A 21,998-nucleotide genomic window follows, 5' to 3' on the forward strand; every position below is an offset into this window, starting at 1 on the left:
TGACAAGTTCGTCAATATTATGCCCAAAGTGAAATATTTGTTTTAGCTATTTTTCCTGAACTATAAACAATGATAAAAAGGATATCAATACTTGATTCATTTCAATGCATTACATGTATTACGATAGTAGAATAATTATAACGTATGAAATTATTTTCTTATATCTCGAACAGCTACTCATAGAGCTTATACATAGATAGGCTCTATGGAATACGCTACGAACAACGGATGAAGACTTACAGACGAAAACCAAAAGATTTCCTTCGTAATTCCTCTGTTGTTGGTCCTACGCTCTTTTTAAGTTCTTTTTTCCATTTCTGAGGGCCCAATTGGTGAAAAAATTCCTGCAAAAAGGATTCAGAGACGAAAATTTACGGAGCTTTGAAAATCGCAACAATGCAAGGCCTTTGGATGTTTTCAGTCAATTTTTGACGGATTTTGGAAGATACTGAAATCGATTAATTTATACCTAATGTGGACGTAATTTTGCGAAAGGAATCGATTGCGTGCAGTCCGAATACGCTGCGACCAACGGATCAAGAGTTACAGCCGAAAAACGAAAAATTTGCTTCGTGTTTCCTCTGCTGTTGGTCCCACGCTGTTTTTGATGACTTTTTAGCATTCCTGAGGGTTCGATTAGCGGAAAAAGAGTTCTGCGAAACGATTCTGAGAAAATAAATTTCCAAGCTCTGAAAATCGCAAAAACGCAACTCCAGCCTAATGTGGAAGATCACACTGATTTGACATTTCATCTTCCACATAACGTAGAACGCTCATCTTTCTCCAGAACCTTTTTTTTATTATGTTCACCTAAACCAACTTTTTAGGAGGTGCCAGGGTGGAAAATCGCAAATCATTTTTTTCTGAAACACCCTATTGGTACATACAATCTACCTGGACAACCCTTGGTCAAAACTCGATGGTAGTGAAAATCGGGCAGGAAAGGACCAACGCCATTCGAGTATTTACTAATGCTGCACTGGTTTACTTGTTGGAGCCGATACCATTTCAAGTACATTTCAAGCATTGTTTATTGTTTTACAAACTGTTGCCTTACAATAACTGACTAAATACCAGTTCACAAAATGACGTTCAAAATAATACTAGTTACGAGACATTTCGATATTTTACGGCTAAAATATTTATTCCACACGTGAACGTCGTTTATAATGCAGTTATTATATTGATAAACTTATTGGTATCACGACATTATAATTAATTCAGTAACTGCAACTCTGTTTTTCTGTTGTAAAAACTGATAAGGCTCGTTTCTTTTCCACAGTACTCGAAACTTACTGCAAAGATCTGAAATATGCTTCTGACAACTTTGTTACATCGAAAATTGAATGATAGTGAAATGTCAGTTGAATTTAGGAAAGAGATACATCAATAGCGACCAGATCTTCCGTCGCGACCTTTATCATCTCTTCCTTTGCGGTTACGATCCTTAGATCTGGATCTTCTCTCGCGAGAGCGAGATCTACGCTTGCGATCGGTACGGCCTCGTGACTTTGATCGAGACCTTGAACGACCACCACCGCCACCACCGCCGCCGCCACCGCCGCCGCCTCCGCCTCCACCACCACCTCCACCTCCGCCACCTCCGCCACCACCCTTGCCGCCCTTCTTGCGGCTGTACAAATAACGGCGCAGCTCTCTTGAAATTGGTTTCAGATGCATGAAGTTGCAAAATCCAGAACGGGTGCATTCTCTGAAAGCAAGAAAATTGAATATTTAGAAACTCGACCAAGGAATTCCAAGAATCTTGAAATAAATTTATCTCTTCTGCCTGCCAATTTGGAAAATAATCGACTAAAATATACGGACTTTCAAACCAGAGACCAATCAAATATCAACGTTTCGAAATAAGCAATGCATTTCAATATCTAATTTGAAGTGCATTCTACACATGCAAAGAAACAACAATTCTTCTTGTCCACCTTGATGTGAGGAAAAGATTTTCTTTTACGGACATAAAAACGATTGTTTTGATGGTTCTATATCTCTTCAAGTTGCGCTACTATAAATGGCTACGAAACACGTATGCGGATAATCTGATCGCACAGGAAATTCGACGCTAATAGGAAAAGGTGAATTCAAAAGCGTTGGGCAATGCAACCATGATATATGCAGTCTCTAGTTGCATTGTGTGCTTGTTTACGATTCAGAACTTTCCTGTTCCACATTACGAGTTTTTGGAGTAGTTCAAAAAGAATTTTTGGAAATTAATACTTCCATTGAACTTGCCCGATTGCAGATTCATTCTTGATTTCTCCACCATCACCGACTGGAATGGATAATCTGTTTGAAAAAACTGATTTAGTTAAGCCCTGTTCCATTGCCTAATTAGGGATCACAACAATTGAGACATTTTGTGATATTTTCTCGGCAAGGCATAAGCGACAGATATTGCAATCACGACAAGATTCATCTATGCATCATATCCATGGAAAAATAAAGTCAATTAACTTCTCATTAACACTGTAGATCCTAGTCAAGATAAAGAGATAAAGAACCAAAACACATGCAAGTACACACCATAAATCTGTTTTAGATAAAGGACCACAATTTGTAATGTACTAAAATGAATATTTTCATCGAAATACAAGCACGCATTACCATCTTTCACACACCAATTCGTTAATTCCTATTTAGCATTCATTGCTATTTTGACTTAATTTCACACCTGTAACTATAATTTCTTAAGAAATACTACCACACAATATCAATTTTCATAAACGACTTCGCATTGAACATAGAATTCTCCATAAAATTTACTAAATCTAGTTCCAGAAATGGAGATAGTCTAAACTTTATTGCTCAGTGCGATTGTGAGCTGAATTAAAACATTCATAGAATGTTTCTTTTATAAAACAATCGATCTGACACTCGGTAAATAAATATTTCAACGATCTGCACATCAAGGTCGAATAGGTAAAACTAGTAATACCTGAAAAAAAAACTCATACATCAGAGTACGAACAAATACAATGTTAACTTTGAGAAATAGAATCGTAGCTCGAAATTAATTCATGATTAAAAGAAAATCTTTATACATGTACATTAAGACCCTGGTGCTTACCCCATCTCATACTGTCTGCAGCAGGCTTCCCTGAAATCTGTCACGGGTGATAGTTCGGCATAAACAGGCCTTCCACCGAACCACCGGTTGTTTAAATCATTGACTGCTTTTTCCGCGTCTTCTTCTCTCCGAAACTTGATATAGACATTACCAACAAGATGGTCTCCGAGGTTATCACAAACGTTCATCTCTTCTATTTCCCCATACTTATCTTCACACTCGACAAATACATCTTCGAAAAAGTTGTCATAATGCTCCTGCATCTCTTCATCGGAAACATTAGCTACCACTATTCGTGAAAAAGAAATTAATTTAACAAACATGATACAAATTTAACAAAGGTCTGATTCATTATTAAATCCTTCTATGATTCAATACTCACAATGGGAACCATCAGCGCTCTTGGCAGAGTTCTGCGGATTGACGTAAAGATTTTGAAGCAGGCATGTCTGTCAAGAAGAAATAACATTTCAATTGTGCATCAGAGGTTATAAATCAATAATTCAAAAAAGGTATTTGCTTACCTGGCTGAACGTAGGTTTGTTGTGGATACGTGAGCACCTATCTCCGTGCCGACAAGCTCCGATTTTAAAATAAAAGGAGCAGTTTACTCTGTAAAGGTTAAACGGAACGCCGTTAATCAAGAACGCACAGCCCACACGCTGATTATGTGTAATTTCTTTTTCTCACAGAATACAGAAGAGTTTGACGAACTTAAATTCACTTACTTGTCTTTCTCGGTACCGAAAATGGACGCGAGATACTCCGCCATGGTTCGCCTCTATTTACTATTGGACTCCAAATTGAAAACCGTCGAACGATAAACAGTTAATTAATACACGTCAGAACAAAACCGACGGAGACCATCCTCCCGCGACACGCTCCAGAACAAAGAGTGTAGCGGTGAGTGGAACCTGGCATAAGGCAGCAATGTAATTTTCCGTATACGAATCTCTGCGCCCTCTAGAATATCAGTGACATAACTAATGTCGAATGTAGCGCTAAAATTCAAATCTCAGGTCCAGAATGTACGATCCAATGAATAACAAATCAACATAATCAATACAAATATTTTTCATATTATATAGGACTCATTTTATTGCACAACTTTGTCGAAGAAATTGTAATCCCAATACCAAATTGTCTATCCCTCCAATCAAAATTATACTTAACTATAGTGATTTTTTCCTCAGAGTGGCAACATTGCTGTACTATCGGAGCTGTTCGACCCATAGACCCGAAAGCAGGCTACTGCGCTACAAATTTAACAACGGCAGTTTTAAGAACCGACAGAGTGATCATTTGTGACTGGATGGACTGGATCATTGAAGCCATTCCGAAATGGAGGATGAAACTGAATTGTTACAAAATATATTTACAAAAGTAAATAGCGATGTTATGAACCAGGTATGTGTGTGAATATAAAGATCTAAGCTATTAATTCTAAACTAAATCCGTATCGTTTGAACGTTAGGTCCATCACCATTCCCATCTTCGATTTCTAGTTCCTTCACGCCTGTGTCGACGAAATATGCGGGCGGAAACGAGTGACGTTTCAACAGTTTACAAACAGCGTTGAATGGACCGAGAATGAGTACAAAATAGCCCGTCAGGTTATTTTCGATTTGTTAAGAAATCCGGCAGTGCTGTATCTTGAAAATGAAAGGGTAATTTATCAACAATCATTCATTCATTTATTCTAAGTATCTTGGACTCTTTTTATTCAACATTTTTTTCGTAATCATTTACGCGACAGATGCCACATCGATATGTTGAAACGCCTGCCGAATTACAACTTGCGATACGCACATGTGTAAATATACGAAGAGAGCATCTGGTTAAGGCGCTATTGAGGGAGCATTCAATCAAAAATGGAACGACGTTGCTCGACTTTGACTGGAGATTAAAGGTACTTGAATAGAGAAATAATTGTATAAGTCAGCTGATAAAATTCAATAATTACCCTTTTTAGTGGATTATGGGATCAAGCAAACTCGCCACGTTGAAAGAACCTCTTCTGCAGTTGGATCTTATCATCGAAGATAGCAAGAGTCAGCAAATCCTGGATCTTGAGTTGAACAGAGATGAACTCGACATGTTGATAAATGCGTTGGAGGAAGTGGGAGGCTGATTTGAAAAACTGTTATTATACCGAAATTATAATAGCGTTCAGAATAAAGATATGCTTACGCTTGGATAATCTTATTCTATTCCACCGTATTAATTATTTCTATCATACCCATAAGTTATACTATTTTTAGGTATTGAAAACTCAAGTATTGTAGTATTAAAACCTTATGTCGAAAATGTTATACTGCACACATAAAGTAGGTACCTCCTAGAATGAGAATACTAAAAATCTTGATTTTGACATAAATTACATGAAGCAACATTGACCCTAAAGCATAATTACAGAATAATGAGAAAACCAAACGTTTTCCTGGACAATTCAATTGTACCGTATATGTAATATTTACACCCAATTTATACAAATAATTTGAGTTGTCGTAAGATTGATGAACAAGTAATCATCTGTTTATAGAACTCTAAAGTGCTTTACTATGCGAACTGTGTATATAAATATCTATTATGAGCGCCAGATTTTTTTTTCCCCGTTGTACCTTATCGCAGTAAGTATGTTCACTCAAGTCGGCTGATATTGGAGAGCATAATGCGTTTTATAGGACAGTTTAAGAGGATCATGAGGCAGTCGGAAATTATAGAGAATAGATACACTTATTTCACAGTTTATTATAGGTTTGTTATAGATAAATGTTGAATAGTTTAGTTATTATAATAACTGCGGATCAGACACTGAAAACTGAATTTCGATTTTCCAAAACGTCCACGAATGAAACTCCACGTTAAAATATATCGTCTTCAACGCAACATAAAATACCGAGGGATTATGATTCAGGGACGTTTTAGATTTACGATTTAATATAATTGATTGGTGCAGACCAGTCGCATCGAAAGAATTTAAATAGAAAGATTTGTTGGTTTATCGTCAAATCTTATTTCGAAAGAACATTCAATTTCGTTGTAAGTTTGTAACCATTATTACAGATAATAATTAAAATCCATAAGAGTAGGGGTTTACTATACAATTTTTAATTTTACTTCCTTCTTGCTTATTAATAGGTATATCTTTTAAAACCAATGTCGATCAAGAGCAATGGCCACACGCTTCTCTAACACTTAGAATAATAATTCTGATTTTGGGGCGTACATATGGATTCTTTTTAAGTTTTTTTTTTTTTTCGTTTTATTTCATTTAGGTTTATACTCTCTACGCTACGAGCTTAATAAAATCTTTCATAATTAATTAATTAGTAAGTTTTACTTCAACCTCCGGAGATTCGTATAAACGTAGAAATATCGTATGAAAAATTTGTAAAAGGTGTTTCAGGGATAATTGGGTGGATGTGCGGGGCATCGTAATTGTAATTAGGCAATATTCTTTTAATAATTATTATAGAAATTAGGATAGGTTTTGCAAGTATTTTATACGGATATAATTAGCATCCCGAGACACACTTGACTCTTTTTTTTTTTAGATTATATATCACTTACATTGCTCAATCTTACTGTATATTTACTCCATTTATGTACCGTGTTATTCTCGTTTTCCGTATGTAAGTTATGCGTGAGTGTGCATGTTTATGTGTGTGTACGTGTGTGCAGCTCTTTATTACAACTTAAAACATCTCAAATAGTATAAATACAAAAACATTGTAGTTTAAAAAAAAAAAAAACCGACAAACAAAAATACGAGGAAAATAATTAAACTTATGCACGGTTTCCGATGTGAAACTAACTTTCATATTCATGCTACGCTGTGTTGCGTTGTGGTTAATGGTGGTTGTGGTATTGTAGTTTTTTCTTGAGTTTTCTTTCGTCTTTCCTTTTCCACGTGGTGCATTGTGCTGAGTCGATAGGGTGTTACCCTTTGAGTATTTCCCTCGGAGTACCCAAGATAGAGTTCCATCTATCTCACTCCAATTCACTTAGAACGCACAGTAGGCCTTTCAAATTCTTTCAATATTTTCTTGGGCTTAATTAATAATTAATGACACTTTAAAATTTCTACATGGCAGGAAAATTGTCACCTGCGATGGGCACTGCCCAAAGATAAAACGCCATCATCTATCTCGTTCATCCACTTATTTTATGAAGAAGTGTATATCGCTCGAGCGCGAATTTCGGTGACTGATATATATTTTTTTTCATTTATGAAAACCAATTAATTAGATTACTACTTTCTTTCCAATTACTAAATTATTTATCCATTTTCCACTTGTGTTTTTCCAAAGATTTTTTCCTATCAAACAGTTAATAATTAATGGGTCTACTATAAAGTCTGTATGCTCTCACAATGTTTCATTTAACAATCGCGCTTTTCTTTCTGCTGCTCGTAATAAAAGAACGTTATTTTCTGTTTAGTTGCAGGAATGGTCCAAATATATGTATACATATATATATATATGTGTATGTATATATATATAATATACTTTTTTGGTTTTAACGAGAAAAAAAAACTTTCTTCTTCCCAAATACAATTCGGTTTAACGCTGCTTATTCCGTGATGACCTTCTGGTGGAGTGAATCATTGACAATTTCCTGTAACATTAAGAAGAACGATGATGAAAAAATTACTAATTTACTGCGCAAAACTTTTCTTCAATTCAATTCACAAGTTGATCCAAATTTATTGTTACTATAACTTCATACTCACGTTTGCGTTGTTGCTCTCGATGGCTTCGTTGACTGCAGCCGCTACTGCTTTGTCGCTGATTTCAAAGTCCTCAATAGCCTGTAAAGATGAAAATGAATAATTGATAATCTGACAACCAAAGTTTTGGAGATTAGGAACACATAACTGTAAAAAAAAGTATACCGACAGTCATAAATAATTCCCAGTTACTTTTAATAAATGTTACACTACGTCGTAAAGAATAAAACGAAAATAATGCATTATATATAAGTCAGATGGCCCCTCGCTCTGTAGTCTTCACTTGATTATTTATTAATAAAATTCAGAACTACCTATACTCGACGAGCAATAAATAGTCGATTGGCGATCATCATTCTTGCAAGATTTACAATAAACTTTCATCGAAACTTTATTCTGACTACAATGCGACTGTAGTCTTTTTTCTCTATTGAATTCTGACTGTAGTTTGAACATTTGAAAAATATCTTTATTGATTACCTTGGTCACAGAGGCTACATCTTCGGTGAGAGCGGGCTCCGATGGCGGAAGCACTGGCAGCTCTGCTGGTACTGGTGGAGCAGGACTAGCCGGAACTTCAGTCACACTCTCTGTTGCGCTAACTTCAGCTGGGTTTTCAGCAGGCGCTTCAGGCTCGGCAATTTTCTGTGAAATGAATCCCTCATCAGACAAAAGCTTCGAATAATATTTCCACTTAAATTGTACATACACCCAAGTTCCCTCTGTACTAATTACGTAAATCTAAATGATACTTCATTGATTAAATTGTGCATTTTCGATAATACGCGTCAAATAAGTGTGAATTATTGATGCAAAATATTTACTTCCATTATTTTGAATTAGACCGGTTGCTTTAAATGCTTCACCTCATGTGTAGAATAAATATCTTACTATGCCAAATGGATGTTATTAGATAATTGATCCGGTCGAATGACAAGTATAAAAATTTCGATAACTTCATGCAATGATAATATTATATAAGTCCCCAGGCAAGACAATTCACATGCGCAGCATACCATGTAACACATATTCTACTACAGACGCGACGTTAAACAAGACTACAAAGTGAGAACGTTGAAAATTTGTTTGATTAATTATCAATTTCTAGATTTTACTAACTAATAGTAAATTTTTCAGCTCAACTACGTCTATCAATGAGTTTGTTTTCTAGAATTCAAATTATTTAACAGTGTGTATTCATAACAATGTTTTCTTTTTCCGAAAAACACTTCCTCCACTATTTTATCATTATTACAGGCATCAATTTTGCTTCTATTTTTCAAAGCCAATCTACGTGGCTCTGACTTTATTTTGAGTTGCAATAAAATTATGTTAATATTTCAAGAAAACCAAGAGGCAAACAACACATGGGTTCGGGAATTTTGGGACATAGTATTAGAGATTGTTAATAATTTTGTGTCGTAGAAAGGTAAAAGATTTTCGTAACCATATTATAACACACAGATACTAATGGCAGGCGAATGTCGCTGGAGAGTGAGATAGGAGACAGATTGCCAAGAGCACAGGCTTCGATTAAATTTTATGGGTAACAAACGACGAGAATTCTTAAAAAAGAATTCTTTGATTCCATAATGCTGTGGCTGATACCTTGTTTTTATAGACACGTACAAATACTATTTCGTTTGGTTTTTTCAAGGGAAATCCAACAAACAAAGGAAAGAGAGTTCAAAGCCGATAAATGCTGCTCTGTGTATCTTGCATCATGCTATTCGATATAAATATTAATAAGTTGCCTAAGAATGTCATGCTGAACCCCACAACGAGCTCTACATGACAGAAATTGCGAATGCGATCTTCGGCAAGTACAATGACAGGTGGATGTAATATGTTAAGTTCTATCGATACGGGATGATGATGTGGGGGAACGTATACAATTGGGAATCAAGGATGAAATACTTCAGGCTATCACAGAGTGTTGGAGCGCACACAGAGACAGTTGTCAATCAAATAGTGAAATTTGGTTTGGTTTTTTTTTTTTTTTTTTAAATTTTTTTCACCAATATTTGGCGCGTTTGATCATGCCAGGGATGTGCATGTTAGTCACCTGGGCGTTTTCCGGCACAGCGGTTGGTACAGCTTTCAACAATGGGCAACTGGGTGAATTTTCCAATCCGTTCATTCCCTCCGATTCAGCTAATCTCTCCTTCAATTGAACATCCGAATCATTGTATGAATTAAGGCTTTGTGATAGCGACTCCACTTCAAATTCTTGATTGCTCTCCTTATCATTTAATTGAAAATGTGAAGACTCTTTTGGTGATATCAGAATATTCGTAGGACTGGGACAGCTGGGAGAAGACGACACAACTTTCTCCGCTGGGATTTTTGGAGACAAAGGTTCTTCGGTGGGGCTGCCATTTTCGATAGTCAGTTCGGAAATATCTTGCATAGGATTGGATAAGTTTTTGGTTGGTGTGGGACAAATCATGACAGGGTCATCAGAGGCATCGAATTCGTTAGGAGGGACTGGAAAATTGTCTGGTGTGCTGGAAATTTCTTTGACTAGCTTAGGACAGCTTAAGAATTCTGGCAATACTTCGTTTATTGGGCTTGCAAGTTTCATAAGAGGAGGAGAAGATTCGGAAAGGTTTAAAGTATCCGTTACAGAACTGGATAGTTCTTGCAAAGTGTCTTTAAAAGGACTAACAAGGCCTTCAGCCGACATGTGACAAGCTCTCAATTCCTCGATCGGGTCAAAAACATCCTCAGAATCCAAATGCCCAGAAAGGTCGTTCATCATAGTTTTAGGCGAAACGAAAGATCCACCCGTCAGAAGATTCATCGACTTATCAATCTTTTCTGACAGCAATTCACCCATACCTTGAGACTTCTGTAAACTGGGAATTGGCGATTCTGGCAAGGGTGGTACAATTTCATTGACCAAACCGTTCATCGTTGGAACAACTGATACACTTTCTGTCTGGATTGCGTCGCTGCTTTTAATGTCAGTAGAATTCGTTTCCACACTTTCTGCCAGCAATACGTTTGAATCAGATTCATTTAACAGAACTTTATCAGTTTCCAACACAACATCAATGGTTTCAGACTTTCTTTCACTTTCCAGCAAATCGATCGTCTCGACTGCCTTGATAACCGACTGGGTAAAATCGTCCTCGGAAACTACATGAGCTGGCCTGGCTTCGACTAAAGATTCCTCAGATAACGGCAACGGACCTTCTTCCGATTGAATAACGAAGAAAGATTGGTCGTAAATTACATCAATATCAGGCACAACTGACGCTTCAATTTTCTCAGTGTCGGGTGCATCTTTCGCCGGTGAAGTGAGACTCTCCCATGACAGCGAATGGAGACCAGATACACCGTTTACAACTATTTCTTGTGTTTCCAAACTTTTTAAACAAACGTCGACCTTTTCGTCAGAACCCAATGAATTATCGACTTGTTCGATAAAAACATCTGAAACGGCTTGGCCTGGAATAACTTCTGATTCGACAGATTTGACAACTTCGGCTACAATTTGGCTACAGGAAGCTACAGGAAGACTTTGGTCCTCGTCTACAACGGGTGAAATTTCAGTTTCTTTAAGACTGTCGGGTACCTCGGTAACCGGCCGACTGACCGTAACAGGATGAGATTCAGATGTGAGTTTAGCCTCTACAATATTAGACTCTGTAACAACAGTCGTTTTCGACTCGGCAAGTGACTTGGCATGTTCAACTTGCTCTTTAGCGATCTGTGATGCCATACTAGCAGCCTCGGCAGGCACCTTCAATGCTTCGGCAAGTGCCGATGCATTAGCAGCAGCGTGCTGAGCCTGCTGCAGGGGGGATGGGTCAATGGGGGTTGGCGGAGGACTGGAAGGAAGCGGGGGTGGGAGGTCCTCACTGGTTTTCCTCTCAATGATAGACGGCGTCGTGACTGGCTGAGCTTGAGCGACTCCTACCACAGGTATGGCCTGCACTGGACTGACCTCAACTTTATCAGCGACCACCACAGGCTCGACTTTTTCAATTTCCTCTTTCTTTTCCTCGACAGGGACGGGAGTGGGGGCAGGAGTGGGTTCCTCTTTCTTTTCTTCAACGGGGGTAGGAGAGGCAGGGGCAGCCTTTTCTTCCTCCTTGACAGGTGCAGGTGCCACCGCCGGTGTTGATTCTACTGTTGGGCTGCTGACTTCAGTCTTCTCTTCGGCAGGACTCTCCTCAACTGGCGCTGCGACCTCTGCTTCTTCGCCACCCTGCAATAAAAATTCGAAACATCAAATAATTTGCCGGAGAAAACAGAGAATTTTTAGCAAACATAATGACAACGCGTCGCGTTTAAACATCCTCTACAGGCAACAATTTCAAAACAATAATATGTACTTGGCGCGACAAGCGACTGCCTCTCGTGACGTTATCCATACAGAATTAGTTCCACACTAAGCGAATATACATCACGTTGAAAATGTCGATCATATTTTTCTGCAACATTCGAGATCCAAGAGTTGTTCTATCCAACGAGTGAGTGCTTGAAACGAGAGTAGAACTATTGCCAGGCTTGATGTGTGAATATATATAAGATAAGAGGCGAACGACACGTGAGGGATTTTTCACGAGGGTGATTTGGGGAAGCAATCGATGAGGGATATTGGTCAGAAAAGTGGAAGGTTACAGCCACGTAGCTCCCTATCTCAAATGAGGACCAACAGTGTCACCGTGTCACCGTGCAATGGGTGCATTCAAATGTCATGAAAAAAAACACTTCAGAAGTTAATCGAACTAAGAAGAATACAGAAAATAAGGGAGATGGGGGGTTATTGGCGATTATTCCTACCATATTAACGGCGGTGTTAGAGGATTTATTGCCAGACCAATGGCCAATTACTAAAAGATAATGTCCGTTTAAATTTGAATAACGACTTCCAATTTCACGTAAGAATCCTCAGTGAACTTTGTCTCACTATCGACATCCCCCGATAGGAACGAAGTTATGTCTTGTACTGAAATGAGAAATTAGTTGATCGAATCCGGAAAGATATTGCTAAAGTTCCGACTTGGAATTTTAGAACCGACTAACGAGTAATCAAATAGTAGTCATGATATCGGTATAGAGTTTATGGGTTGCAGGAATAGAAAACCATTGAGAAGTTACGAGTAGTTTTCGATTATACTCTGAAAGAAGATTTACAAGACTTGGCGAACGTTATGAATTTCAATTAAGTTTGTAGTAATTTGCTTTGCATTTGCGGACGTGCATACAACATAAATGATGCTCATTTTGCAATAACAAGATGACGAAAGAGGGAGGAGGAGTATAATATAATTTAGTAAAACATGACACTTTCTACTCGGAATTCTTATTTCCTACATTCCAACTGACTCTAAACACGTACCTACTTAACTCACAGAACGCAGATTACTTCATTAAATACCGAGAAATTTAATCTGCTTCCTTACCGCGTAATTAACCGCTTGTAAATTCTTGCGTAATATCATCAAGGCATCTCCACTTGAGCTATGCGTATTGTTCCAGATTGTTAAACAGCCTCGCCACATGCTACAATTTTCACGCTAATCATCGTCGCTGCGCAGTTTTTTCATTCGAGACATGCTCGTACAGTGAAGTCAATACGAGAATTGAAAGACAAAGCTTAGCGATAGAATATCGTTCGAAATTCAATCGCGTCGCATCCGATGTTCCAATATCGAATTTCTGACGCGTATAAGGCAAAGACGAGGGGGGGGGGGGGGGGGGGGGGGGGGGGGGGGATAGTCGGAGGAAGGAGGAAAATCCTCAAGAGATTTCATCCAGTGCATGTTTACCCGGCAAACGTGTCGCGTATACGAACGAGGTAAACTTGAATTACAAAAAAAAAAAAGCAGCAATTCCTCTTGAGCGTCAGAAAACAATCCACGTATTGTTATACAGGCGTGAAGAGTCGCCTGGAGCTCGGCTCAGAATCGCTATTGAAGATAGTATAAGAATGAAGCCAAATTAAACCAAACTGACAAGAATAAATGAAGTGCAAAGGTTGCAGTCCGATTTTTCGTTACCAAAGAAAATCCGGAAATACCTGGTGATAAAAATGAAGGGATAAAAAAACTCGAGAACTCTGCCCAGCTCATTCGGTTGGCTCGGACCCAAGGGGGAACATATTTTGGAAACTGGATCACTGCCCGACGAGGCAGGGTGTTTTAAGACCTGAGCGAATCTCGGGGAAGCTGAATATGCCGAAATAAATTAGATTTTAGAAAATTGGCACGATCTATAAAATATAAATACGAAAGGACTAGCAAATATTTCCAAAACAGTCTCTAGGAGCTTTGCTGTAGCATATTAATGTGTCGACAAACCTCGTGTTCATTTTTCACGCGAAACTTTATCAAACCCTAAATCTCTTTCTTGTTAAAAATTAAGAAATTATGCTGCTATATACCTAATAATCTCGTCGAATTAACAACCTCGCAATTAGAATAAATATGCGAAAGAGCGAGATCGTGTATCGATAAGTTGAAAGTAAAAGGATTAATGCATTACGTTCGTTAGTATTTACGAATTCTCTTCGTTAGACGCACAATTTCATTTCATGCATCAATGCTTATACGATGTGCATATCTTGCACAACGACGCTTAACGTAAGTGAAACGCGAAAGAGGTATAAAAAAAAAAAAAAGTAACCAACCTATTTGCATTGACACCTGCGATAACAGCTCTTTACACGCTTTCGCCGGATATGAACTCGAATATGATGCACAAATAAATTTCCGCAAATAATTATTACGTAAAACAAAAAAGCTCCCAGATGTACAATAACACTGATCCATTGTTGATAGTTTACTTTTCATTCACAAAAGTTTCCTCATTCTCGAAATTCTTTCTCATTCGGATCTTTAATTCTAACAATAAATTAATCGAGCCTCTGCGAAAAATCCCAAGATTCTGGAACGTTGCCCAAAGCGTGAAAGAGGTGAGACTTTTCGGAACTGTGGTATAGACACGCTTAAACGACACAGTCTGGTCTAGGATATTTCGCACCGAGTCAGACACATAGCGAAATGGAATGGTCTATATTATATGTATATAACGTTACAACTGCGCCATTCGGCAAACCCGTTCGCGAGATTGGTGAGGTATTATGCTGAAAGCAGCTTCAAGTATTCCAATAGACGATGCCGAGGTTAGCACATCTCGAACGGGCAAAAGATATTGTACCTTTGTATATTATCCTCCGGGTTCTTTACTCATAACGTTACAAAATATACCGAGTCTCGATGGCATTTTCCATTTTATTTCAGCACTTGAGAGGAATAAAATTTTCACAGCCGTCTACATGTCGTTTTTATGTTTTATTCTGTAGTATACGAAAACAAAGCGTTCGCAGTGAAACTTATCGACCGTGAAATATTACAACCCCCGTATCTTCGATGTACGTTAAAAATGCATCAGTACATAACATCTTCCAAGAACGGAGGGGAAGTCAACATACTCAACGTATAAGTTTTGAAAATTGTCCTAAACAACTTCCTGATTCATGTACTATTTTAGTTAAAATTATTACGCAATGAAAGTTGGCAATTTATAATGATGGAAAACCAAAAAAAAAAAAAAAAAAAAAAGAAAGAAATGTATCTACACGTAACTCAACTAAACAAACGTGTATGGTTATCACGCCTGATTTCTGAAGAATTGGGTTACACCTTGTACCAACTTTCTTTCAAATTTCCCATCATCGTAGAAATCTACAAACAGAATATAAATGGTAAAAATAATTAGCCAGTTTTTCTAAGATGTGCCGAAGTTGCGGCAAACTCGACTTGTGTATACATCTATATATAGACGCACGTGTACATATCTGCCTTAATGCCACGGTTGTGTAGTAAAATTCCTTGTCACAAAGAAACATTTCAGCAAGCTTCAACGGACTGCAAACATGCCGCAACGTTTGTTGTTTCAAGCATATACTATATATATATATACATGTAAGGTATGTCTAACAATAAGTATATATATAAATATTCTGCAGATGTGCGAATAGTACGATTAAATTTCAATGAAAATATGTTAAAATAACATTGTTATGAGCTTGCACGACGGTTACGTAACAGACGTGCCTTTAGCACGTAAATAAAGTGATAATAGAATTACGTAAACGAAATTAGCAAAGAGTTGAAACATTTGGCATTACCCAGCGCAGCTTCGCTAAATGATTTTACAATAAGAGACGAATGTTTCTCAATTTTCACGTAATGTTACCTTGCAACGTCAATGTCAAATTTTCCGTTCAATATACGATACGAAAAAAGCTTACTTTAAGAAACTTAATGACAAATTCTAATCTGCACCAATTGAAGATCCAATTAGTAATAAACGTGTCGATCAGCAGCGATAATTCAGACTGTACAGAATTGAAATATCTAGTAAATTTTAACATTCTTCCATAAATCAGGCTTTTTCCGAGACGTATACAAGTTCACCCGAATACCGGACTTGATCGATTTTATTCCTCCACTGCTACTTTCCTTTCTTTTCTTCTTTCCACGTTATTTCCCGAAGTTTCGTAATCGTTAAATCATGCTTAATCGACGAGGGGTTGATTGAATGCCATATAAGCGTGAAAGGGTATAATATAACAGGCAAAAGCTTTTATATCTGGTGGGTAAGGAAAAGAAAAAAAGAAAAGAAAAATTCTCCCACCAAATCGTGCGGCACGCAATATTTAGCTTACACCGAGGCGTGTCTTATCGGTAATGAAATAAAGTTTTACGCCACGTGTCGCTTTCGTCATAGTCATAGTCGAAACGGTCGTTACTTCATCAAGATCTTCTGTGCAGAAATCCCTCCTAACACTCCAACGATTAATTATCCTACCAACTAACGTCTGCCTTAATATTTAACCACCGGATCAAGGGAAATCTTCTCTAGCTGACGACGCATAGATACTGTTTCCCTATTCGCCATATCGCACACCCCACGCACCGTTAAAGACGGAAAATTAATGGTTATAAGGATACGCGATAACAATCCGGGGAAATTAATTAACTAAAACACGTGTTACATGGAGTAGATTTGGTATTAATTTGTTTCTTTTTGTTTTTAATTGTTCCATTAAAATAAAAAATAAAAAACATAAAAAAACAAAGAAACAACGAATAGTTTGTTCCTCTACAATATCATCACGAACAGCAATTTTCTCATTTATTTCCGTCTACTCCTTTTTGTTTTCTTCTTTTTTTTTCCAACAGTTTTTCGCCACCTTCTGCAAGCTTTTACCAGTTTTAGTACAGACTTTTCTTTTTTGCCCCCCCCCCCCCCCCCCCCCCCCCAAAGTTATTTTGATCGTTGCTCTGCGCCAGGAAATACATTAATTTAAAAATTTTAAACAGAGAATCGTGTGGGCGGATAGAGAACGTTTTCCGAGAGTTATCCGTTCCGTTATAGGGAGGACGATAAAAATTCCACTTCCGTTCATTCCCCGTCATACCGACATCTAGAGCCTTTACGCCCGTTGGGGCTACACACTATTTTCGTTCATATTAATGACAAAGGAGAGCCACGGGCATCACCCCGAATATTACCCCATGAATATCGCTACACCGCGTATGGTGCCGAGTCTATTTCAGCTCGAGTTTGGCATTAGGAAGGAGCGAGAGAGAGAGCGTTCACGAAAAGCTTCACGAGGTGGGCTCGCAACACACTCTCTGTAGTCTCGATGCTTTTACTCGCGAACTTTCCACGCTATTTTTACGCTAGCCGTTGCTCCTCGGTCCTCGTGCTTAAACTTAACGAGTGTGATCGTCTTACCGAGGCTAGACACCGGCAACGGAAAAATTATCGGCAACGAGATGACAATTTCGCGTGTAAGCGACGCCCAAGAACAACGAGAAAACGGGAAGAGCAACGAAGAAAAAAAAGAATCAAAATTTGCTTCTATCTTTAGAAAAAAAAAAAAAAAAAAAAAACTCATACACGCCTCCGACTTGAATGATGACGTGGATTTTGCTTGTACAATCCAAAATCGTACACGCCGACGTGTTTCGGGAGACAATCATGAGTCAGATGTCAAAATCTCATTGCCGAATATCACGCGTATCCTTATAAAGGCAGGTATAAGAATATAAAAATGGAAATGAACGAATCCAAAACAAAAGTGGAAAATTAAGCAGTTTTAATTAGAATCCTGATCGTTTGACACAATGTTTATTCTTATCCTATTACAGATAACAACTCGGAAGTGAACAAAAACTGTTGTTACTAAAGTACCAAACATTGCACAGCGAAAAGCATCGGATCCCGATATTTTCTGCACCGCGTACTTGTGTCAGTGAAATAATATCCTGTGTAAATTTCAAGCAATATTTGACATCTTTGCGGTATCCTGCGGAGTATTTAAAAATACCGTCTCGTCACGAGTTAACTCATCTTCAACAAAGATGCGTCGCGTTGTCGCGATGCGGTTCGTGCCAAAATTATCTCAACTCGTAAGACAAGTCGCGGGACAACGCGTCGGTATTTTTCCAACATTTCGCGAAGGAAATAGAAATGGAATGCGGGAGTCAACGCAGTGAAGCGTCGCGATGATTCACGTATTCTATAAATAGGACGATTATTAAATTTATATAAAATGAGTAATTCAGGGACAAATCGTACGTAAAACATGCACGGTTGGAGCAACATTTTCTTTAAGGATTATAACACAGTCAAAAAGCAACATTCTACAGATAGATGTGGAGTATAATTAGCGCAAGTTAGTATTTTAGGTAAAGAAAATTCAAGAACTGTCACGCGTGTCTTTCATTCTTTATTTAATCATTAGTTTTGTACACTTTTAAATTTACCGTAAAAAAATAAATAAATAAATAAATAAAATAGAATGGATGTAAAAAATTAATAACCGAAGAATCAGAAAATTTTCACAGTCAATTTCACTAGATATTAACGCAAATGCGGTTAGGTAAATCGGTGAGTCAAAATTCAATACTTTTTCGTCAATTTCATTACGAGATAGTCGAACACTGAAGTTTTCATGTGGATTTTTCATCTCAAATCCAACATACTCGTTCGATTTCACTCAACAACGGTTTCTTTTGTCGGTTAAACTATTTTTCACAAATTCATTGAAACTGATTTGTTCTCTGTGAATGAAAAATAATAGTAATAAAGTAAAAAAAAAAAAAAAAAAACACTTTGATTCTCAACCGCAACCAAAAACTTTGCCAAATCGGCGTTACGGGAAAAAATATCGCATCGTCTTCAAGTACGATAAATATGCAAAAACTAACGAGATAAGCGAATATCGATAAAGACGCGAAGAATACTCGTCGTTATCACAGAGCCTGTGAAAGGGAAAGACTTTGTGTTCAGGTATCGTACCGTGGTGGTGGTGGTTGTGGAGGTTTCATTCGCAGGTGCAGGTTCGTGAGGATTAACAGGGGCTGCTAACCCTAGCAGCGGGACCGAGGCCAAAATACGACGAGCACCACGAGCCATTGCCCCTGCGGCGCGACACACGCCGCCGCTAATCGTCCGGCCTACCTTAAGGACGGACTCCATCTTGATAATATCGAAGAACACCCGATGCTGCTTGTTCGCCCTCGATTTTATACTATATCGGTTGGCTTGCTTCGTTCGACTACGCGGGCGAATTTCGAATCGATCCGACTTTGGCCCAGCTGCGTACAATTAATCGATCCAAATGACGTTAGCTTTTCTTTTTATTCTACATCTTTTGCAGGGTTGGTATTAAAACCAGAATCTCGAGGTTTTACACGCCGCGTTGCAAAAAAAAAAAAGAAAAAAAAGAAAAACCAACCGAATCATTAACCAACAGATAAATGTAAACGTACCAAGAAGAAAATTAAATCGGCTCTTATCGTCACTGTCTCTACAAAAGAAAAAAAATATCCCGACGAATTTAATAATCATTGAATCGTTGTTCATTTTAACCTGGATTGTGAGAAAAAATCTTGCGAGATGGCGTTATTTTTCAAAATTCTTGGAATCACCTTTTTTTTAGGCCACGTTTATCTTGAATATTTTCGTTGATTTGATTCTACACCTGCATCAGCACTTCGTGACAAAGTCGCACAAATTCATCGATATTACCGTCATTATTATTATTTATACTTATTATTATCGTAGACGTAAAACTTGAACGACGCGTGTAAAACCTCGACGAGCTGAAATGTTCGGATCGATTACTATACGTATATTAAATTTAGTCAATCTTTTTAATATTCATGGTAAAATTGAAAACGTTGCGAAACTGTTAAAAAAAATATACCTCGACGCACGGACCGCTCGTACCAAACACAGTGCACTGACTCAACGTCGTCCGGGTTTGACCACCAAGTTATATAGAGAGACGGTGAAAATCGTCCCACGGCTCGATGTACCATTGGCCAAAGGAACCAAGCGAGGCGGGGGTCAAACAACGAAGACGAAGAGGAAAGAGACGAGAAGAAGAAGAACAAGAACAAGAAGAAGTCGAAGACGAAGCCGAAGACGAAGTCGACATTGCTTCCTGGACCGCGAGAGATCTACCACAAGTAAAAAAGAAAGTATAGGGGAGAGAAAAGAGAAAGAGAAAAAGAAGATGAAGGAAAAAGAAAAGAGAAGAAACGCAACCTAGGCGGCGTGGAACGACCTCGACAATTCTATTCTTGAAATTAGACGTGGAGATAATGCGAAGAGAGAAGAAGAGTAAGCAAGTAGAAGCGATTCTGCTGCTCCTCTCGTCCGTCCGAAGCTCTACCAAGATTCTAAATCACACAAACGCGTGAGTCTCTCGTCTGGAAAATCTCGCGCGTGTGTAAAATCCCCTGCAGGAAAAATCTATTGTTCGGTTTTCTATCCGCTTTGCCCCCCCTCGATCTCTATACAAGTCGCTCAGCGCAATCCGGTAGGCATAAGCTTTAGTCGTGTACAAGGTACATCGCAGACCGTTATTAATCAAGTTTCATCCTTCTTTATTTACGCCTGCTACCCCCTTTTGTACTCGACGGATGGAAAAGTACGATACGATTCAACGTGACACATTTTCCCAATCTGTGTCGATCGAATTTAGAAACTGAAACTACCGTGAATATATCATATATATAATAAGCTTCGCAGTAATTTAATTCAGGTGAAAAGAAAAAAAAAAAAAAGAAACAGAATCCCACGCTAATACAACACGTCAACACATATAACAATACAGCTACAAATAACTTGTATGATAGATTTCAATTAGAAATTAATAAATCGAATTATAGTACAAAACGATTTGTTCAACTTTCGAAACTCTATTAGAATGACAGTCAACTCCTGGAGTCAAAAACTTGCAACGCGATTATATTTTTGAATTTAATATCCCCCCTCCCCCCCCGACATCAGACCAAATTATACTTCTAAAATACCAAAAACCATAATCGATGAAATCAAAAGACTCCTTTTTTTCTTTTTATACGAAGTTGATTGGATGAATAAGAAGAAAACAAAAAAGAAAAAACCTAGTTGACGAAATATTTAAAAAAAAAATCGATGACTCACCGTGGGTATAAGATCCATGTTTAGCAAAATCTTGAATCTGTGTTGCTAAAAACGTGGTTGATTATTTTATGAAACCCAGAGAGAAACGGAGATGCATTTTATACCCAGCCAGCAGCACCGAAAAACGACACGCGTAGACGTATGTATAAACCACCACTACTAATACGTCACGTATTTACACGGAAGAAAAGTTTGCTAAAACCGAAATCCTGGTAAGGTGAGGAGAGGGGGGGGGGGGGGGGGGTCGATCCGGACGTTTCAAATTACTCGCACACGCGCTCAGCTGCATTATTCGGCCCTTCTCCAACAACGCAATAATCCCCAACCAAAGTCCGCAGCTATATAGCAAATTTGTTTTCACGTGAAAGCGACGTGGTAGGAAATCAAGCAGCTGCAAAAGCTCGTGTAATATTTTCTACGCAAAATACATCTTGAATACAATTTTATTCGCCACTCTCGACCTGTTCCGTAAAAGTAATTTCACCCTGCAACATGAAAATATCCATCCGAGACAACAGATTTTTTTTTTTTTTTATACGTCGCGTTGAAATTTATTTTTGTTTTCACTTTTTACTTTACTGGAATCTGGAGAAGAAAAAAAAAAGTATAAAAATAACGACAAACAAGAGAATTTTGCCGGATAACAGATTTTCTATTTTTGCAAATATGTTCCGCTGCGTAAAGGAAGAAAAAAAA

General features: G+C 38.0%; 3 protein-coding genes across 9 annotated transcripts in view; 1 reads left to right on the forward strand and 2 right to left on the reverse strand.

The window, feature by feature from the left end:
* Positions 1-1,013: 1,013 nt before the first annotated feature.
* U2af38 (U2 small nuclear riboprotein auxiliary factor 38) lies at positions 1,014-3,998 on the reverse strand. Of its 2 annotated transcripts, XM_046618929.2 has the most exons (6): positions 3,811-3,998; positions 3,607-3,694; positions 3,465-3,531; positions 3,083-3,371; positions 2,248-2,301; positions 1,014-1,711 (listed from the first exon to the last, which is right to left on the reverse strand). In XM_046618929.2, the coding sequence occupies exons 1-6, from the start codon at positions 3,852-3,854 to the stop codon at positions 1,387-1,389; spliced, it is 867 nt and encodes a 288-aa protein (XP_046474885.1). In that variant the 5' UTR covers positions 3,855-3,998; the 3' UTR covers positions 1,014-1,386. The 2 variants fall into 2 exon arrangements, with proteins under 2 accessions (XP_046474885.1, XP_046474886.1); XM_046618930.2 differs by lacking the exon at positions 2,248-2,301 and having other exon boundaries at positions 3,811-3,996.
* Positions 3,999-4,322: 324 nt separating this feature from the next.
* On the forward strand, positions 4,323-6,819 carry LOC124215492 (COMM domain-containing protein 8). The gene is made up of 4 exons (XM_046618931.2): positions 4,323-4,489; positions 4,588-4,749; positions 4,839-4,991; positions 5,055-6,819. The coding sequence occupies exons 1-4, from the start codon at positions 4,424-4,426 to the stop codon at positions 5,211-5,213; spliced, it is 540 nt and encodes a 179-aa protein (XP_046474887.1). The 5' UTR covers positions 4,323-4,423; the 3' UTR covers positions 5,214-6,819.
* LOC124215489 (A-kinase anchor protein 200) overlaps positions 6,270-21,998 on the reverse strand; it is a 103,415-nt gene continuing 87,686 nt past the window's right edge. For 4 of the 6 annotated variants that reach the window (XM_046618925.2, XM_069134760.1, XM_046618926.2 and 1 more), the window contains 4 exons: positions 11,740-12,030; positions 8,295-8,459; positions 7,818-7,895; positions 6,270-7,702 (listed from right to left, as the gene is read on the reverse strand). In XM_046618925.2, coding sequence (XP_046474881.1) covers positions 7,658-7,702; positions 7,818-7,895; positions 8,295-8,459; positions 11,740-12,030 — 579 coding nt within the window. In that variant the 3' untranslated portion in view covers positions 6,270-7,657. Of the gene's footprint in view, positions 7,703-7,817; positions 7,896-8,294; positions 8,460-11,739; positions 12,031-19,145; positions 19,445-20,055; positions 20,190-21,998 lie in introns of those variants that run through there. The other 2 variants (XM_046618928.2, XM_069134762.1) reach the window with 2 other exon arrangements.

This window comes from Neodiprion pinetum, chromosome 3 (genome assembly GCF_021155775.2).
Source record: "Neodiprion pinetum isolate iyNeoPine1 chromosome 3, iyNeoPine1.2, whole genome shotgun sequence".
Taxonomy (NCBI): Eukaryota; Metazoa; Arthropoda; class Insecta; order Hymenoptera; family Diprionidae; genus Neodiprion; species Neodiprion pinetum.

What these genes read in the sequence shown, in the direction of transcription:
- U2af38 (XM_046618929.2), bottom strand. Translation starts at nt 3,854, where the DNA reads ATGGCGGAGTATCTCGCGTCCATTTTCGGTACCGAGAAAGACAA. An exon ending in ACAAACCTACGTTCAGCCAG is followed by an intron (nt 3,532 to 3,606) that starts GTAAGCAAATAC and finishes TCTTCTTGACAG; the next exon opens with ACATGCCTGCTTCAAAATCT. An exon ending in TGCAGACAGTATGAGATGGG is followed by an intron (nt 2,302 to 3,082) that starts GTAAGCACCAGG and finishes TTTTTCAAACAG; the next exon opens with ATTATCCATTCCAGTCGGTG.
- LOC124215492 (XM_046618931.2), top strand. Translation starts at nt 4,424, where the DNA reads ATGGAGGATGAAACTGAATTGTTACAAAATATATTTACAAAAGTAAAT. An exon ending in TGTATCTTGAAAATGAAAGG is followed by an intron (nt 4,750 to 4,838) that starts GTAATTTATCAA and finishes TTTACGCGACAG; the next exon opens with ATGCCACATCGATATGTTGA. An exon ending in ACTTTGACTGGAGATTAAAG is followed by an intron (nt 4,992 to 5,054) that starts GTACTTGAATAG and finishes TACCCTTTTTAG; the next exon opens with TGGATTATGGGATCAAGCAA.